Source organism: Podarcis pityusensis (assembly GCF_964106645.2).
Source record: "Podarcis pityusensis genome assembly, chromosome: 14".
Lineage (NCBI taxonomy): Eukaryota > Metazoa > Chordata > Lepidosauria > Squamata > Lacertidae > Podarcis > Podarcis pityusensis.
In genome coordinates this window covers 8,371,839-8,391,066 of record NC_138039.1, presented here as the reverse complement: position 1 = coordinate 8,391,066, position 19,228 = coordinate 8,371,839, and the positions used below count along the sequence as shown (strand labels likewise).

Here is a 19,228-nt window from a genome sequence, read left to right as displayed (position 1 = left end):
GACTGAGATTGTGGGGAGGGAAACTGAGAACCAGCCAGGAACCCAGGCAGCTGGCATGAGAACCTCAATTCCTGGGACAGGGATATCCATCTCCAACGCCTCTTCAGAGGCACTGGCATTGTGGAGAGCTGCCGGTAGCGACCTTGCTCCTTCTCTGAGACCTTTGATTTCAGGTCTGGGCAGGGCTGAGCCCTGATGCCCATGCAGCATAGAAACATCTCACTGGTTTTCACCACTGAGATCTTCTTGGATTTCCATACCCTAACCATTAGGACCTCATTATTATTTTGTTCTCCTATTTTCCAGGTGAAATGGAGGAACTGGAAACTCTGTGGCTAACAGGCATTTGCCACAATGAGAAGAACGAGGTCATGAGCAGCCAGCTGGACATTGACAACATGGCAGGTGTCTTCTACATGCTTGCTGCTGCCATGGCCCTCAGCCTCATCACATTCATCTGGGAGCACCTGTTTTATTGGAAGCTGAGGTTCTGCTTCACTGGAGTTTGCTCTGACAGGCCAGGACTGCTTTATTCCATCAGCAGGGTAAGCTTCTCTGTGTGTTTCAATTAGTATTATGCTAACCTGTAAGGCCTTCACATCAGAGACCAGGAAGAGCATTAGAAAGGAAGGAACGTCTTCCATGGCTCATGGAAGGAGAACAGGGAGGTGATCTAGTGGGTCTTTCTGGCCAAGGTGTTCCAAAGAGTTGGTGTTGTCAAAGAAGGAATCCTTCCTCTGTCATAGTTCATAGAATTGTAGAGTTGGAAGGAACCACGAGGGTAATTGAATACAACTTCCAGCAATGCAGGACTCATTTTGCCCAGTTTGGGGCTCAAACCCACAACCCTGGGGTTAAGAGTATCATGCCCTACCAACTGAGCCATCAAGAAGGTATCGTCTGAATTATTCTCAGCATCCCCATGATGGCTGTGTTCTATCTCAACCATCAGTGACAGTGTGCTTTGGAATGGTAGCTGCTAGGAATCACAGATGGGGAGAAGGTTGCTGTGCTCAGGTCCTGCTTTTGGGCTTCCCATAAGCACCTGTGAGAACACAGACCTGGTCTATATGAGCCACTGGTCCGATCCAGCAAGCTCTTCTCTGTTTCTTATGTCCAGTGAAAGAACGGCAATGGAGCTAGAGCTCTCAGGTATTCAGCCGATGAGGAAGTGTACATGAGAAGAGATTGTTCCACTTTCCAAGGGACGGAGCTGAAACTCAGTGGTAGAACTTCTCCCTGGCTTGCAGAAGATCCCAGGTTCCATCTCCAGCATCTTCAGGCAGGACTGGGAGAGGCTCTTGTCTGAAACCCTACTCTGACAGCCAGTGTAGGCAATACTGATGTACATAGACCAATAATCAGACTTAGTATAAGGCAACTTCCTGTTTTCGTGAAAGGAGCAGGGGCATTGGAAGGGGGAGCGGGGGGTGGGTTGCCCTGGGTGCCACCATGGAGGGGGGTGACAAATTATCAAGGAACAATTATTGCCCTACTAGGGTAGTTCATAAAAACTTTTTTTTAAAAAAATGCCTGCTCCAAAGGTCTTATCTTACGACTATAATATCTTGACCCTCCTCCATGAAAATAGCTGTTTACTTGGCCGTTTCCCTATGTTGCAAATGCTGAAATTTCAATTCAGTGGAGCAGGGTCAAGATATGCATGAAATTTCAGATATAGCTATATAATCCCTAGTTTAGTAAAATAAGACCTTTGGAGCAAGAATTGTTTTTAAAAAAGGTTTTTTTTATGAACCGCCCTACTGCCTGACCCTCCGCTGGGCTTCCCAGGTCCTGGAAAGTCGGCCTATGTGAATAAAATGAGACTAGGCTGAGTAGATTAGGCCTTGCCTTGCCTTCTCCTTTTGCAGGCAAATAAATAAATAAATAATCAATCAATGCTGGGGGGGGGGGGGGTGGTGACAAGAAATTTTCCACACTGGGTACCACCTGACCTTCCTATGCCTCTGGGAAGGAGCAAAGCCTGAAAAATTTCAGGACAGAAAGGGAACTAGAAATACATTTGGGGGGGGGGAAAGATATATCAGCATACAGAAGATGTAATGCAAAAGTTTCGCGCACACATGGTGCAGAGTTGTGTGACCTCTGTCCCTCACCCTTTACTTTCATAACTCAAAACATTAAATCTGCCTGAGCTTATATTTTGCAGCATTAAATGGCAAAGCACAACATCTCAGGCAAAGTGTCCCCCATTAATTGCTCTCCTTGAAGAAGTGCAATTAGCCTTCTGCACGAAGTAATTTGTCTACGAGAGATGAAGCCATTTTTTTTAAAAGAAAAATTGTAATAGTAATAATAATGCAACTAGTATCAAAAGTGAAATTTTAATTACCAAATAAGCTATTTGTTTAAACAAACAGCTGTAAACATGCTTAGCCTTAATCTCTGGCAACTTACAGTGGTGTGTGTGTGTGTGTTTTAATTAGTTAATTGACTCTGATTCTGTGTTTGCCAAAAATGTTCAGAAAATAGTTGGATGGAACCGCTGAGCTCATATCTAATTCTGTGCGTGAGAGAGAGAGAGCGCGCAATTGAGAGCGAGGGAGGGTGGAATCGCACTAGGGTTTTCTCAAAAATATTGTATCCTGGCTCAAACGCACAAATCTTCCTGCACACTTTCTGGCTTGCAGGACCTGTTAGTATGCAGCCTACACTGGCATACCCAAGTTGCTTTGCTGTCCATAAAAATGGTTTGCTGGATCCAGCCAAGATCCATCCAGTCCAGCAATCTGTTTATAGCTTCAGCCAGATGTTCACAAGCTGGTGGACAGGAAGGTTGATTGGCTTCTCCTCTGCATCTCCTCTACTCAGAATCCTCTGGAACACAAACACTCTATTTGGCTGTTCTGGTTAACAGCTGTTGACATGTCCATCTTCCATTAATTCCCCCCAGTCTGGGGCAAGGAAGCAGCCGAGGTGGTTGCCCTCCAGATGTTGTTGGATTCCATTTCCCATTAGATCAGAGGTAGCCAATGTGGTTGGCCTTCAGATGTCATTGGAGTCCAGTTCCCAATGCGTCAGAGATAGCCAACGTGGCTGCCATCCAGCTCTTGTCGCGCTCCGTTTCCCATTACTTCAGGTTTGTGTAGTGCAGATGTGGGGAAACCCTTTTCATCCCCCTGGTCCAAATTCCTTTCTGGACAACGTACTACATGCCAACGCTGGCAGGGCCAGAGGCAAAAGTGGGCAAAGCAGTGAATGGGCACATTTCTTTTGGACAGTTGTCTGGTTTCTGCACATTGATTCTCCCACCCTCCTCTGTCCTCCACCCAGGCATGCAAGAGAGGATAATGATACCAGAGTTGGAGGACACAGGCCAGCCAGGCAAAAATACTCAAGGCGGATTAGGACAGGAACAATGGGGGTGGTGGTTTGGGGAGAGTCCTGAGGGCTACATAGAGAGGTTTGGAGGGCCACATCCACCCCTCAGGTCTGAGGTTCCCTACCTCTGGCTTATTGTTTCAGGAAGTGAAAATAGGCAAGCTCGCATGGAAATGTGGTCTGAATTGAATCTCAATCCCTTAGTTGATGCCCGTTTAAAAGGCCCAGGTGGATGGGATTCTTGCACTAACCTGTTCCGGATATGGTATTATAATTATTGCCAGCTGTAAAAACAATCTTCTCCTTTGGTTTCCAGCTAGGTACTAAGGTTGAAGGGGACGTGGGTGGCGCTGTGGGTTAAACCACAGAGCCTAGGGCTTGCCGATCAGAAGGTCGGTGGTTCAAATCCCTGTGATGGGGTGATCTCCCGTTGCTCGGTCCCTGCTCCTGCCAACCTAGCAGTTCGAAAACATGTCAAAGTGCAAGTAGATAAATAGGTACCACTCCGGTAGGAAGGTAAACAGCATTTGCGTGCGCTGCTCTGGTTCGCCAGAAGCGGCTTAGTCATGCTGGCCACGTGACCCGGAAGCTCTACGCCGCCTCCCTCTGCCAATAAAGCGAGATGAGCGCTACAACCCCAGAGTCAGTCATGACTGGGCCTAATGGCCAGGGGTCCCTTTACCTTTACTAAGGTTGAAATACTGGGGGGCAGATCATTGCTGCCATAGCAGCAGGTTTCAGGAGTTGCGGAGGTTGAGCGCAGGCCACGCAGAGGGCTTCCTGCAGTTACCTGGTTGGCCTCTGTGGGGAACAGGATGCTGGACTAGGTGGGTCATTGGTTCTGATCCAGCAAGGCTCCTCTTCTGTTCCATTTTGGAAGGAGAGAGAGACCGGGAGCGAGAGAGTGAGAGAGAGTGCCAAGTTGCACCCACAGAGCAGGATGGGGCACACAATTGCTCTCTGAGGTCTCCAAACCCTGGTTTGTGATGCAAACAGCATCTTTGCTGATGCCGGAAAACTGCTACTGAATCCCACAGGGCTGCTGCTTCAATCCCCGTGATATCCAACAGTTTGCTGCTGTTTTGCATGAAGGTGCAGGCTGTCCAGGCTATGCAACTGAAATCCCAAGGGTATCAATACCTACCTGTGTAGAATGTCTGTACCTACGCAACAAGGAACATAGGATGCTGTCTTAGACTGAGCCAAGCCAGTGGTCCACCTAGCTCACTATTGTTTATATTTACTGGCAATAGCTCCCTCCAGTGTTTCAGGTAGGGAGTCTCTCCCAGCCCTAGCAGGAAACACCAGGATTTGAAATGGGAACCTTTTGCATGTAAAGCAGATGCTCTGTTATTAAGCTATGGTCCTTCCCCTCAAAGAAAGGGTGGGGAACCTTTTCAAGCCCAAGGGTTTCAGTGGGTGGGGCAGCCTTCCAGGGGTTAGAAGCAAAAGTGGTCAGAACAACAGGTGTGATTCTGGACTTTTGCGTAGCGGGCTACATTCCAGCCACGCAAAAACCAGTGGTGTCTCTATGCATGGAGAAGGAGAATACACTTGCACATATCTCCATCTCAGTCATCTATCCAGGCAAGCAAGGACACATTCTAGCCAGCAAAAAATATTCAAGGAGGACTTTGCATGAGGATAGTCCTGAGGGAGGGACAGAGAGCCCGGGGGGGGGGGGCATATTTGACCTACAGGCTAGAGGCTCCCTACCCCCTGATTTGAAGGGTTGTCGATTTGAAACTTTATCCATTTTGTGTTGCTTCTCATTTAGGGTATTTACAGCTGCATCCATGGGGTCCACATAGAAGAAAAGAAGAAGTCTCCCGACTTCACCCTGACGAGTTCTCAAACGAATATGTTGAAGCTCCTGCGGTCGGCGAAAAACATGACCAACATCAACCCCTCCCGGATAAACTCCCCCAAAAGAACAGCCGATTTTATCCACAGGGGGTCCTTGATAATGGACATGATGATGGACAAGGGGAATTTGATCTTCTCTGACAACAACAGGCCCTTTCCCCCAAAGGAGAACATTTTCAGCGACAACATAGGCGACCTACAGACATTCATGGGCAACCGCCACAAGGATAGCCTCAACAACTATGTTTTCCAAGGGCAGCACCCGCTCACACTGAACGAATCCAATCCCAACACGGTGGAAGTCGCCGTTGCGGCAGAAGCCAAAGGGAACTCGCGCCCGAGACAGCTGTGGAGGAAATCGGTCGAATCTTTGCGCCAAGAATCTCTGCGGCAGGGCTCTCTCCAGCGAGAAAACGATTCTGATGAGAACCGGCAGCATTCGTTGAAAGGCCCAAGGTACCTCCCCGAAGAGATCATCCGCTCAGACGTTTCAGATACCTCGAGCCGGGCCACCTGCCACATGGAGCCTGAAAACAACAACAAGCACCACAAGTCAAAGGACAATGTTAAAAAACGGCCTGTAGCGAAATACCCAAAGGACTGTAGCGAAGTCGAGCTGACATATCTGAAAAACAAGTCTCTGCCTCGGGATAAAATTTACATTATAGATGCAGATAAAGAGCGCGGCTTTCACCTGGACACGCCCCAGTATATCGAGAACATTATCCTTCCGGAGACAATGGAGTTCTCCGACGTTTATCAGGACCACAACGACAACTACCGGAAGTCGGAGCAGAGTAACAGGACTCCTTTGCCGAACGAGGAAAGTCTTCCAAGCAACGACCAGTACAAGCTGTACCCGAAGCACTACAGCACGAAAGATAAGAACGCCACCTTCGGCGAAGCCAACGACCACTACAGGCAGAATGCTACCCACTGTAGAAGCTGCCTTTCCAGTCTGCCCAGCTATGCTGGACACCATTTGAGCCGCTCGCCCTACAAGTGCGACGCCTGCGTGCGGATGGGGAACCTGTACGACATCGACGAAGACCAGATGTTGCAGGACACCGGCAACTCGGCCCAGCGGGAGGAAGAGGTGTACCGGCACGACTGGGTCCAGAACAACAAAACCCAGCCCCCCAAGAAAAGCAGGCTGAGGATCAGCCGGCAACACTCTTTCGACAACCTTCTGGACAACAAGCCCAGGGAAGTGGACGTTGGGAGGCCGGCCCGGAGCATCAGCCTGAAAGACAAAGAGAAGTTTCTGGAAGGCAGCCCTTATGCAAACCTGTTTAACGCCCCCCAAAGCAAACTCTTGAGCAGCAAGGCTCCGCTTTTCACACGCACCTTGGACGACGGTAAGAGGATCAAGTCCCTGTATTCCGACCGTTCCGCGGAGAACCCTTTTCTGCACTCTTATTACGACGACCAGCACTTGGTTCTGGGGCGGAGCCCCGCGGGCCTTTATAAACACTCCTTGCCCACAAAAGCGAGAAATGATAGTTACTCAAGGTCGTCGATAAAATCGACCGCCTCGTACTGTTCCAGAGACGGCCGGGTCCACAACGAGATGTACATTTCGGAGCATGGGATGCCTTATGTTGCAAATAAGAATAGCGTGTACTCAGCTCCAAGAGTTTTAAATTCCTGCAGCAATAGACGCGTGTATAAGAAGATGCCTAGCATTGAATCAGATGTTTAGCTTTTTTTCCATTCACATTTTTATCTAGAGGGAAAAACATAGTTGCCAGCATCCGAGAGCCAAACGGGGTGCTCCTTAGCAGTCCTCCGGGAACTGAGGGTCTGCGATGCCTTCCATTGATTGATCTCGCCTGTTGAACCAAAAAGAAAAAAGGAAAGGGAAGAGGGAGTAGGAAGAACGATAGAAAAAAAACCCCCATCCCTCCAAGGGCATATCTATACTACAAACATATATTGTTTTATTTGACTGCAGTGTCTTTCCCCAGAGCATCCTGGGAAACCGCAGTTTGGTGATAGTGCCTCAGATCCCATGGTTACACCCACACCAGACATTTAAAGCACTATTTTACCACTTTGAACAGCCATGGCTCCCCCAAAAGAATCCTGGGAACTGGAGTCTGTTAAGGGTGCTGGGAGTTGTTAAGAAACCCCCTCTACCCCCCCTGGCAGAGCTACGATTGTTCCCTGGGAAGAGGGATCGACTGTTAAACCACTCTGGCCATTGTAGGTCTCTGAAGGAACGAGGGGCCTCCAAGCAACTCATGGCACCAATAACAAACTACAGTTCCCAGAATCCTTAAGGGGTGACACTGTGACTGTTCAAATGGTATTGTAGCGAATTACCTACATAGTGGGCCTGTGGCCCATATTAGCAACCCACAGCTTTGTTTGGAAGGCTACCATCCCCTAGGAAGAGGGAGAAACCATCAACCCACTTTCCACCTTGCAATGTAAATACACCCTTAGGGATCAGTTCAAGCCTGGGCAGAAATGGGCACCATTCCTGGTCTGTCCATTTTGGAATCCTGCTGGGATATGTTGGCAACTATGTTATTTTTTATATTAGGATGGTTCTTTTTCCCCTTGTCCATCAGACTTGAGTCCTTCTCGCACTTTCCACCTGGCGTATTTATGTCCTCCCAGACGTTTATTTTTTAGTAGAGAATAAGCAATATGGTATGCATGTACTTTGACACAGAACAAAGAAAAAAAAATGTTAAGAATGCATTTGTACACTGACAAAGGTAAGACTTGTCAAAGAGATTAGAGTTAGTCTTTTTTTTAAGAAACAGACAAAATGAAAAACTATATATATATATATAGCTATATCTATACGATTTAGTTTCATCTTTGTTTTTAAACACAGTCAAACAAAAGCAAAAAATAATTATATATCTATCTATATCTATATATCTATATATATCTATATATCTATCTATATATACATATATATAAATATATATATATACATCCTCAGGGCCCATGAATGGAAACAATATTGTGTTCATCTTTGTCTGTCTTACAGAGACCAAGGCTGCAATCCACAGAGGACTTCTCCTCCGCCAAGCCCCATTGAAAGGAATGGAAGTTTCATAATTGCTAATAGAGGTCCCACACGTTCAGATAGCAGCTCCAAGCTGGGCGATGTGGTGGTGCAACCAGGAAGGGGTGGGAACCTCTCCCAGGAAAGGCAGGGAGCTTCTTTCCCCGTCTCCCCATCTAAGACTGAACAGACAAACCACGCTAGTCCCTGCCGAGGCCAGGCTGGGGTGTGGTGGGCGTGACCTTACCCGGGACGAAGTCTGGGGAGAGCTGGGAGGCTGGGCGAGGAACAGAAAGACAAGACCACACAGTCTCCTGGCATTTCTATGGCTTAACCAAACCTGGAGACTTCTTAACTTCCAACCTCCGAGCTATCCAAGGGGCTGACCTTAGGGTGACTTTGATTCTCTGCCAGTCTGAAGAGGGGCACTGAGGTCTATGCTTGCAAGAGTTCCAGCTACTCCAACCTGCCTGGGGAACCAAGTGGCCTCACATGCTGAGCTGTCTTGTCTCCCCTAACAGTCCCGGTGGGTGTACCAGTGGGGGACAATACATGTCAGATGTTTGAGCTCCTGATCTTTCCCAAGTTAGAGTTGCTTGGCTGCTCCCTACACTGAACAAGCACAAAAGTCCAAGTCCAATGTCCTTGGACAACTCCCATTCTTTTTAATGGTCCTTGGGGGTCAGTTTCACATAGAATCATAGAACTGCCGGGTTCGAAGGGACCCTAGGATGTTATGGCCCCCATTCTCAACACAGGGTTGCCTCCTTCTCTTACAGGCCCTGCACCCGCCTACCTTTCCCAGGCATTTAGCAGGTGCTCCATGCTTTTCCTGGTGTGGAGATGAGTGCTAGGGAAAGGTTCAACTGTGACATTTCTCTGTGCCAGGGCTGAGCCTAGAGCAGGGTTCCCCCAAACTTGGGTCTTTAGCTGCTTTTTGGACTACAGTTTCCATCATTCCTGACCACCTGTCCTGCTAGCTAGGGATGATGGGAGTTGTAGTCCAAAAACAGCTGGAGACCCGAGTGGGGAAACCCTGGCCTAGACAGTAGGGCTGGTAAGCCTGTTTTGAGGATGTTTCAAAACCGTTCCATGGCAACACGTGGAGATGTGAGCAAAAGGTGTCCCCACCTGAGGTTGACGGGCCTCTGCACACAATTAACTTGCCACCAGGAGACAGCTACCACATGGAGAGACTTTAAATGGCCTCTTTCTGGTCACAGTAATGTGCCTGGTGGCCCCAGACACAGGAGGAGAAGTTCCTGGGAGATTGTGCCCATCTAGTTAACAACCCACACAATTCTGCTCCAGCGTAAATTCCGTGAAAATATTGATATTGCTGCATAAGGAAAGCAGACCTCAAAGGATAGCACTTTACTGTTGACATTTGTAAAACAAACAAACAAACAAAAACACTTTAGTCTTGAAGGAGTCTCGTTGCTTATGGGACAGCTTAGGGTGGATTCAGACATTACGAATGCAGCGCAGGCAGTTTGTGGGAAACATACACACAATCACATTCTTGAGTTGGGCACCATCTTATATGCATCAGATGATATCCAACTGCCATGCTCAAACTTGACCTACTTGAAATCTGAGTTGGGTATTATTTTATATCCATTGGGGGATATCCAGCTAAGTCATGCTTGAAGTAGAGCTACTTGAATCCATTGATTTAAATAGGTCTGTTCTTAAGTATGACTAATGAATATCACCCATCATGTTTGTAAGAAACAATCATGAAGATCAGATGAAAAACACACACCCTAGGGGTGCTCTTCGTATCATGGGAACATGCTACATATGCAGCAAGTTGTGTGTTGAAGTTTCAGCTGCAGCCTGGGGCCCTCAATCACTGCAAGGGTGCATCTGTATCTGTGTGTTTTTCAAGAACAGCCTTGCGTTGTCTAAATCCACCATAAGGTCCAGGGAGGAGATTCTGGAGAGACCAATTTGGGGAGTGAAGCCAAATATATATATATAATAATGCGGGGAAGGGGAAGAAAAAAAAACATAGGCCCAACTCATTGCACTTGTAAGACGATGGTTTCTGTTGGTGTCCAAATGCTTTCATTCTCTTTCATAGACACTCGTTTTGTAATGAAATTGGTTTGTAGAAAACTCCACAGTCCAACTTCTCAGCTGGAAGATCTCCACAGCTGGAAACATAGATATTTCTAAGTCTTGGTGTATGGAGCTTACATCTGTAAAGCTGTAGACCTCATAATCTAACTTGAAACCTAAATGTGTACACAAGTATGTGTCTCTTCCTTGTTGGTGATGATAACTCAGGGCTGTATAGTATCTCTCTTCGCCTTGTTCCTTCACATTGTTCAAAAAGAAAAAAGAAAAAGAAAAAAAGAGAACCCAACAACACTGGCACCAATATAACCGTTGCTCATTTGTTTACAACCCAGTAGTGGTCCCATTCTGATTAACCATATGTTAATGTTAACTGCAGTTGTTAATGTACGACACCAACAGCCATATATGTCGAATGGACTCAACCTGGAATGCAGTACCAAATGTCTGACTGTAGTCTGGAAGTGTAGCATTTCTCAGTAGTGACTTGCTTTCCTTCTAGAACTCCCGTATATGTATGTTTGTATGTATGTTGGAACATTGTTATTTTTTTACTTCTTTAATCCGATCCATCTTAAATACTCAATATATGCACATGACATGTGTAAATTAGGTAGCTGCAGAACACGCTAGGGAGATAACAACCTCCCAATGCTCATGTCAAATAACACTGGAGTAGGGAGGAGGAAATAGGGACACACTCCAGGTTTGGTTTCTGAGTTACTTCACACACACACACACACACACAAACATATATATAGATATATATACACACACAATGCCATGATGAAAAAATGTGCACTATGTGGATACATGTCACTTTAAGGAAAAAAACAAACCAAGGAGAGAAGGGAAACACAGACCTGAATTAATATGTTTTAGCATCTGTTTAATGATCCTGCCGCAACATGGGGTGGAGACGGATGGTGGTTAAAATTAAATGGCCCTGCTGAGTGTCAAATGTAATATTTAGACCAGCTTTGCCCAATGTGGCAACCTCCACTTGTTTGCGATCACGAGTCCCATCAACTGATGGGAGTTGTAGTCCAAACCATCTAGGGGTCACCAGGTGGAGAAAACTTGATGTAGACAATGTTGCTGTCCAACCTGGGAAGAAAAGAAGGTTGGACTCTCTTGATTGTGGAATGTGCAGGGAAGTACTTTGCAAGTTCTTTCATTAGAACAGGGCTGAGATACCTGTGTTCCTGGACTAAAGCTCCCATCAGCCATAGCCAGCTGTCAAGGATGAAGGAAGTTGTAGCCTAGCAAGTGCTGGAGAGCCTCGGTTTCCCCATTGCTGCTTTAAAATGTTACAAAGCTTCAGTTTAAAAGTGTAGAAAATGAGGACAAGTATGGCCCTGTCCCATTTATGCTTACTGGGACATAAGCATGGCTTACTTCTGTAGGTTTCTTCCCAAGTAAGCATGTATAAAATGTTGCTTTAGAAGAATACCTGTTATTCTAGGGCAGTGGGGTTCTCAAATCCTCCCCACCACTGACCACTTGGAAATTGCAGAGGGTTGTAATGATTTTTCTGCTTGTTGTAGCAATTGCAGTGGGCTGTGCTCAGCGCTGCGTGATTGTTAACTATATATATTTTTATTCCTTTTATTTCTCATGGTGTTGGATTGTGTTGCAGTCTGCATTCCACAGACTGCAGCTTGCAATGCAATTAAAATATGAAATAAAAGAAGCAATAAAAAAGCAACAGGAATATTTAATGGGGGCATGCCATGGACCACTGGTGGTCTATGGACCTTAGTTTGAGAACTTCTTTCCTCAGGAAACCTGCTTATCAAGGAGAAAATTGGACACTTTTCTCCCACTCCGAATGCTATTTGGCAATTCCCCTATTTCCAAGGCAGTGACTGTCAAGGCATTTATTCTGAAATCACCCCAACCCCACGATATGCACATGCCACCTACAATAGCTTTCTCCAACCTGATGCTCTCCAGATACTTGAGACTACAATTCCCATCAGCCCCAGCCAGCATGGCTGATGGTCAGTGATGATGCAATTGAGTAGCATCTGGGAAAGCTGGTCTGCAATTCAATTAAACTGCGATACCTGGCCGTGTGCTTAGGAGTAAGCAGGTGGGGCACTGCAAGTCAAAGCACATTTGAACACTGGAAGCATTTCAAAAGCAGGTTATGATGTCTCTTGAGAGCAGAGGAGACCTGTTGCTTGAAAACATCGCCCCTCCATTGAGATCCTTGCTTCTTGTACTGAAGCTGATTTCACATTTTAAATAGGAGTCGCTTTCGGCCAAAAGCATAGGAGGTGATGGTTCATGTGCTCTTTCTGAAACATGGGTTGGAACCCTCAGCTGCTGGTAGTCAGAGTTGCATCCATCACTGTTCAGAATGGTCTCTTCTTTGGGAGGAGAGAAAAGTGGACCAACCATTGCTGGTCACTGCCCCACATCTACCCACTGCCCTCAACTGTTGAGGTTTCCTTCTTGAAATAAGCCGTTTCTCATTTGTTTCCACCATTGGCTGGTCTTGCTTGCCTAGGCAAAAGCAGCAGGTAATAGACATGCAGGCGTCTTCTCCCAAGTGGGTTGGCCAACTAGAGTTGATCAACTCTAATGGAAACTTGGCGTTCTGTAGGTTGTAGCAAACTACACCCATGGCTTCATAAGAAAACCAGGCCTCCAGAAGGCAACTCTGTGCTGCTATTTATTTAACATTTATTATATATATATGCGGCTGATATAAGGAAATTGCACTATGCGAAACTGTAGATTTTGATATGGAACCTTACTGCAGTTTTAAATACGAGTGTTTACAGCTTTTTTAAAATATATATATATATAGAAAAATGGGTATCCAGATGAGCTTTTAAAAGTGTGATTCTTAGTCTGCATTTTGCACTGGAAACGCCAGCCTGATTTTTAAATAGCAGTCTGGCCCATGTGGATGTTTGGTGCTGTAGAACAAAAACCATTCAATGTGGACAGCCAAACCTAATGTGGGGATGGGGGAGATCTCAAATATGGTGCAGGAGTTTTGGGTTGTGCTTATGACTGTTGGCCACGATTCCTAAAATCTCCCATATGGATGAACAGGTAGTCCTTCCATAAGGGTTGTGCTTAGATGCTGTGGGTGGTGAGGATCTGGTGGAGGTGAGTGGATCACCTCCAACTAGAAGTCTAGCTTCACAAGTTACTTTCCTACTCTTCCCAATGCTTCTTGTTGGTGAGATGCCATTGTCTTGAAAAGAACATGCACATCCCAGAAACCAGTTCTTTTCTAATGTACAAAACCTGAATAGGTGTGTTCACACATTACACCATACACAGGTGTTTGCATGAAAAAGTGCTCACTTGTGGATTTGGGATGCACAACTGTTGTGTATGCTTGCTGAACATTACATGTGAATAATGGCATGAGTGTATAGCTGCATTCTTTGAATACACAAGTACAAGGTTCCAATGTAATGTGTGAACACCCCTAATGTGGTTTTTCACCCCATCGGATGGTGACCAGTCAAGAGACGATTCCCAAACCAATGATGATGTTGGGTGTCATGTTTTGCCAGGATTTTGTACCAGTTTGTGCCTGTTTCGATCCCAGAAGCTCACATGCTCTAGCAATTCGATGCAGAACTTATATGCTTGTAAGCCAAAGAATTCATTCAATAGTTAGATCCAGATAAATCAACCATGCTTTACTCTTGACTGTTCCATGGGCAAAGCGAAATTGCTAATAGTGCCCACCTTTTATACTATCCAACGGGCACAAAGCCCACTGATTTGATCTCCTGCAAAAGCCCCAACAAAAATGGGAGGCAGAATTGCACCTCCAGCTCAGCTATTGTGGTTGTGGCCAGTATAAGCATTGGCTATAGCTTGATGGTAGTTGGGATGGGAGAGATTTGACTCAGTTTTCATCCAAAAGAGGAAAGGAGGGAGATCAGGGCAGGGTATAGAGCTGAAAGCATGCAAGTATGCCTAGATCAAGTCTCTAGAACCTTCACGACGCTCTGCAGTGACATTGCTGCCAATATTGCTTTGGGCACAATCTACCATGGGTTTCTTTGGCATTAACGCCACTGAAGTGAGCAGCATTTACTGGTGGATTAACCCCAGAAAATCAGGATCCCTCTAAAGATTACTGGGGTGGGCAGGAACCCTTTAGGCAAAAATGCATGCCAAATCATACATAGGAGGAGAAATGTCCACTAAAAATGCAGATGAGTTATTTTAAAATGGGGTGAACTGAATTTAAGATAGGAAAGAAAGAGAAACTGAAGTTGACTGTTTTGTCTAGATCTAGTGCAGATACCTGTAGATTGCACTGTAAATATGGACACAAAAAATGGAAAAAGGGGAGGACACCTTCCCAGATAAGATTAACATAAATCCATTTGCATACAAGGTCTTCCAATATAAATGCATTGCTTCTCAGACATGTGCAAATGCGTTAAAAGCTTGATTTTATTTCAATAAAAAAGATAAAAATATAAGTCATCATGACTGTACACAGAAGCTGGTGCTTGCCAAATTGCAAATGCAAGTTGCACAGTGCCATGAGGAAATCAAATCATGAAGAGCTGCCAGTCAGCTCCCCCATTTTTGTATTTCCTTGCAAGCTATACATTCAGACGCCAACGTATCATACCGTATGTGATTACAATTTATACTCTTAATGCACAGAGCATTGACATGAGGTCATCTCCTTGTGGCTCTAAACGGGTCTTCCAGGATGTGTTCTGCTGAATTTACACATTTATTAATAAGATGGCTTCCTCCAACATGCATAATAGGACCCACTGGGGTTGCCGTGGTTTAAGCTTTCTTACAATGCCTGCTGCACTGAGGGCTTATCTCAGTTAGCTTCCCCCCACTCTTTCCAGAGGTCTTCATTTTAAAGCTCCATGCCCAAACACTCTTTCCCTGCAAAGACTTATCCAAGCGTACTTTCCCTATGAAGACATGCTCTTTAGCGCTCAATTGGAGCAAACAGCAATTTGGATTTTCCACCGAGTGCTGTTTGCTCCGATTGAACTTTAAAGAGCAGGTTTTCATGGGGACAACTCCAGAGCGAATAAAGGGTGCTCACTCATGGAGCTTGAAAACATGGACCATGCCTGGAAAGTGCAGATGAGAGTTAAGTGTGGCTATGTCCCAACTGTGATGTATACATACAGTGTTGGATGCAGTAATGATGCATTGTATTTTCAAGAGTGATTGCATTTTTTGTTTGTTTTGAAGATAAGAAAACAGGACATTAATAGCTGTCAGCTTTGTGTATGGATATGGGGCTTTTGTGGGGGGAGGTTATACAGCAGCAGCTTCTGTAAATCTTTTTCTCCCCATGAGCATTCCTGCATGAGATCCAACTTTTCAAGCACCTGCTTGCCTCATTCACATCACAATTCCTCCCACCCCATGGAGCTGTAACTTTTAAAACAGAGCTTAGCCTTCACTGTCCTTCTGTCGTCGTGCAGATCTGAAGGTGGGTTAATCACCATAGCCAAAGCTTTTCCAGACTTTCATTGGAGGGCAGACATGGGGTCAGAGAAGTGCTTTTGTGCTCCTATGGTTTTTCTCTGCACCCCTCATTTTCCTCCTGTGGGAAAGATTTAGACCAACTCCTCAGCTGCCCTATACGCCTAGTTTGGGTCCCCCCCCCCCCGGGTGTTGAGAAGGTTGTGGATCTCTCAGATCTGTGCTTTTTCCTGATTCCCCCCTGAACATCCTCAAATCACCTCAGAATTGGTCTCCTTGGCCCCAACATCTTATGGCCACAGTAGCAAGGAGAAGGGCTCTGACATGGTTTATCCTTGGCCCCTTTAGATTCCCTCCCTGTGGTGATAGGATTGCAGCCATGGGTGTCAAACCACCCCCATATATATATATTAAAAATCTTAATGTATGAAGAGGCCCTTAATAGATCTCTGTTGAGCAGAGCAAGTGGATATGGAGGTTCTGAACGCAGCTGTCCATTTGTGATGGGGGTTCACCAGTGGAAGTCAAAACAGCACTAGCTTTGTCAAGTAACCGAACCTGTATTGTGTGAACGCACCATCAGAAATGGAGCACTGGGATGTTCATCGAGAAGACTCAAGGTTTTGAATCATTGAAAAACCAAGCTCAACAATTTTAAGACGTGCACATACACACTCAAGAGTCACCAAATACACAAGTTACGTCCATACACACTCTTAGAGACTTCTTTAAAACTGGTAGTTGGATATGATGTCCTGATAACACAGTGGGATGCAAGTAATTTGTGATCCAGGAATCTTTTTTCCCCATTTGTTTGTTTGTTTCTCTGTTGACCTGTTCTGTCTAAACAGTCGTTTACCCCTCCAGCATATTTAAATCCAAATGCATGACTTAAGTGCTAATACTGTATAAATAATATTTTTCAGACATATCTACAAAAAAACAAAACAAAAACCCACAAATGTTTGCTTCAAACTTTTGATGATAGAAAAGGGGGGTGGGGAGAGTATATAATGAACATGGTTGTCTTCAAGGTGTATTGTATTTTTCATTTTTGTTAAATATGTAGGAGGGGGGAAAGAAAGAGAGAAAGAGAGAGAGAGAGAGAGAGATGGAAGATAGGAAGAGAGCGGGGAAGACGTGAATGTTTGCGTATATTGAAATGTATATACCTGTGAGAGAAAACACATGTGCCAAGTATAACAAGATGTACAAAATGTAAATACATGAAAATTTCATTTTTCTAATAAAGATAATTTCTGCCAATTGATATGAAAATGGGAAAAAAGAAAACCTCCGTCATTTTGCTTCCCTCTGTTCATTAGTATAGTGATTTTCAAAATGTGTTCTTTGGGTGCAACCAGATGTGGGGAATATTGCCTTAATTTTTTCTATTATAATGCCGGTGCCTCTTTCTCATATCCTGATGTTTCTTTCACGCCGCAGTAGCTTGTATCATGGAACTGTGGCTTTTTGACTGATATGCCACCATGTTGTGCTAAATTTCATTCGTACTGGTGGCTGTGATGTGACACAACAACCAATGCCAATGGAGAACATCGCTATGCCCTCAACATTTTCACACGTGTGTGCTGTCTCCCCACACCCCTGATTCCCCCATGAAAACAGCAGGAAAGAACCAGTACAGCTCCCCAAATTTTGTCACTTTGCTCCCACAATTTTCTGGGCTAATGAGATTGCAAAGAAGGTTTTTTTGTTTTTTGTTTTTAAAAGCAATTAGCATTTCTAGTGCTGAATTTCCACTAGATTCCACTAGTGTGATGGCCTGGGAATCCGATTCAGAGGCTGAACCGGAGGAATGCCGGCCTGCACAGGAGTCCCCGCCTCCAGGGCCGGCTGAGCTGGGGCAGGGCCTTGCATCTGAAGCACCTGCACCTGTGCCGGATCCTCAGGAGCAGGCACCAGGTGAATCCACTCTGGCTCCGGAGGTGATTGAGGACCCATTGCCTACAGGTGCGCCTCTCCCAGCCCTGTCAGGGGAAGGTGAGCCTCCCCCTGGGTCCAGTAACCCTCCAGCCTCTCCTGAGCTGCAGAGGCTCAGGGCAGAGAGGCGGAGGGAACTGGTTTCTCCCAGGAGGAGTGCTCGCCTTAAGGCCAGAAGAGGCGGGTCACCTGGGGGCCAGGACCACCCCTGGCCTCAGAGAAGATAAAGGCCAGTCAGCCCAGTCCCAGGTTGCGGGAGCAACGTCGTTGAAGACCTGTTTCGGCCAGCACCCAGACCTGTTCTTCCAGAGTTCCCGTCCTTGCCCGGCTCCTCACTTTGGACCCCGCTCCGCCCTTGGAGGACAGTCTACAGACCCTCGACCCAGGCCCCTGACCACGCCTCACGGTAGCCTCCCCCCGGGACCAGCACAACTAGACTCCCAGAAGCGGCTTTTAGATTGTGTGAAAGCTCAAATATAACACAGAAATTAACAGAAAATGTCAGGAAGCAGAATAAACAAGTGGCTCCCAGATAGAGGTCCACAGAATGCACCCAGGGGGTCTGCAGCCCCATGCCTTGCCTCCCCCCAACTCTGTTTTTCTTTTTTTTTGGTCATTTTTGCATGGCAATGCAGTCATACCTCCGTTCTTGAACGCCTTGTGACTCAAACGTTTTGGTTCCCGAACGCTGCAAACCTGGAAGTGAGTGTTCTGGTATGTGCATGTTTTTGGGAAGCCGCACATCCAACATGGCTTCCGTGGCTTCCAATTGAGTGCAGGAAGCTCCTGCAGTCAATCGGAAGCTGTGCCTTGGATTTTGGAAGTCGAACGGACTTCCAGAACAGATTCCATTTGAGACCCAAGGTACGACTGTATCATGAATTTTATGGTCGGTTTTAGCACTGTAATTTTTCAATGTATTGGCCAAAATTGGTTTTGAAATCACACCACAATAATGATTTTGACCTGGCAATACGCAGCAATATATTGCTTCTCACATGAGGGAGAGCAGGGCCACCAATTTCAAGGGACCACCGAAATCGTACGATGATCTTGGCCGATAACACCGTTGGTCTGCATTGCCTTTTCTCATGCTGAGGGAAAACAGGACAGCCATTAGTGAGGTGCTTCCTTCCCCTCATGCTGACAAAGAACAGGGCAACTGATCGCCCTCACTTCAAGGCACTACGGCACTAGAGTAAAAAGGTAAAGGACCCCTGGATGGTTAAATCCAGTCAAAGGTGACTATGGGGTTGCAGTACTCATCTCACTTCAGGCCGAGGGAGCCGGTGTTTGTCCACAGATAGCTTTTCGGATCATGTGGTCAGCAAGACTAAACTGCTTCTGGTGCAACGGGACACCATGACGAGAGCCAGAGCACACAGAAATGTCGTTTACCTTCCCGCCACCTATTTATCTACTTGCACTGGTGTGCTTTCAAACTGCTAGGTTGGCAGGAGCTGGGACAGAGCAACAGGAGCTCACCCCGTCACAGGGATTCAAACTGTCAATGTT

General features: G+C 46.0%; 1 protein-coding gene across 3 annotated transcripts in view; it reads left to right on the top strand.

The window, feature by feature from the left end:
* Positions 1–17,039, top strand: part of GRIN2A (glutamate ionotropic receptor NMDA type subunit 2A) — a 210,553-nt gene extending 193,514 nt beyond the window's left edge. Inside the window, exons 13-16 of one of the 3 annotated variants that reach the window (XR_013979424.1) lie at positions 307–545; positions 5,120–6,566; positions 8,216–14,515; positions 14,552–17,039. Coding sequence is in view for 2 of the 3 variants with exons in the window: in XM_080980935.1 (XP_080837061.1) it covers positions 307–545; positions 5,120–6,910 (2,030 nt within the window). In the remaining variant the exon portion in view is untranslated. The other 2 variants (XM_080980936.1, XM_080980935.1) reach the window with 2 other exon arrangements.
* The last annotated feature ends 2,189 nt before the right edge of the window (positions 17,040–19,228 follow it).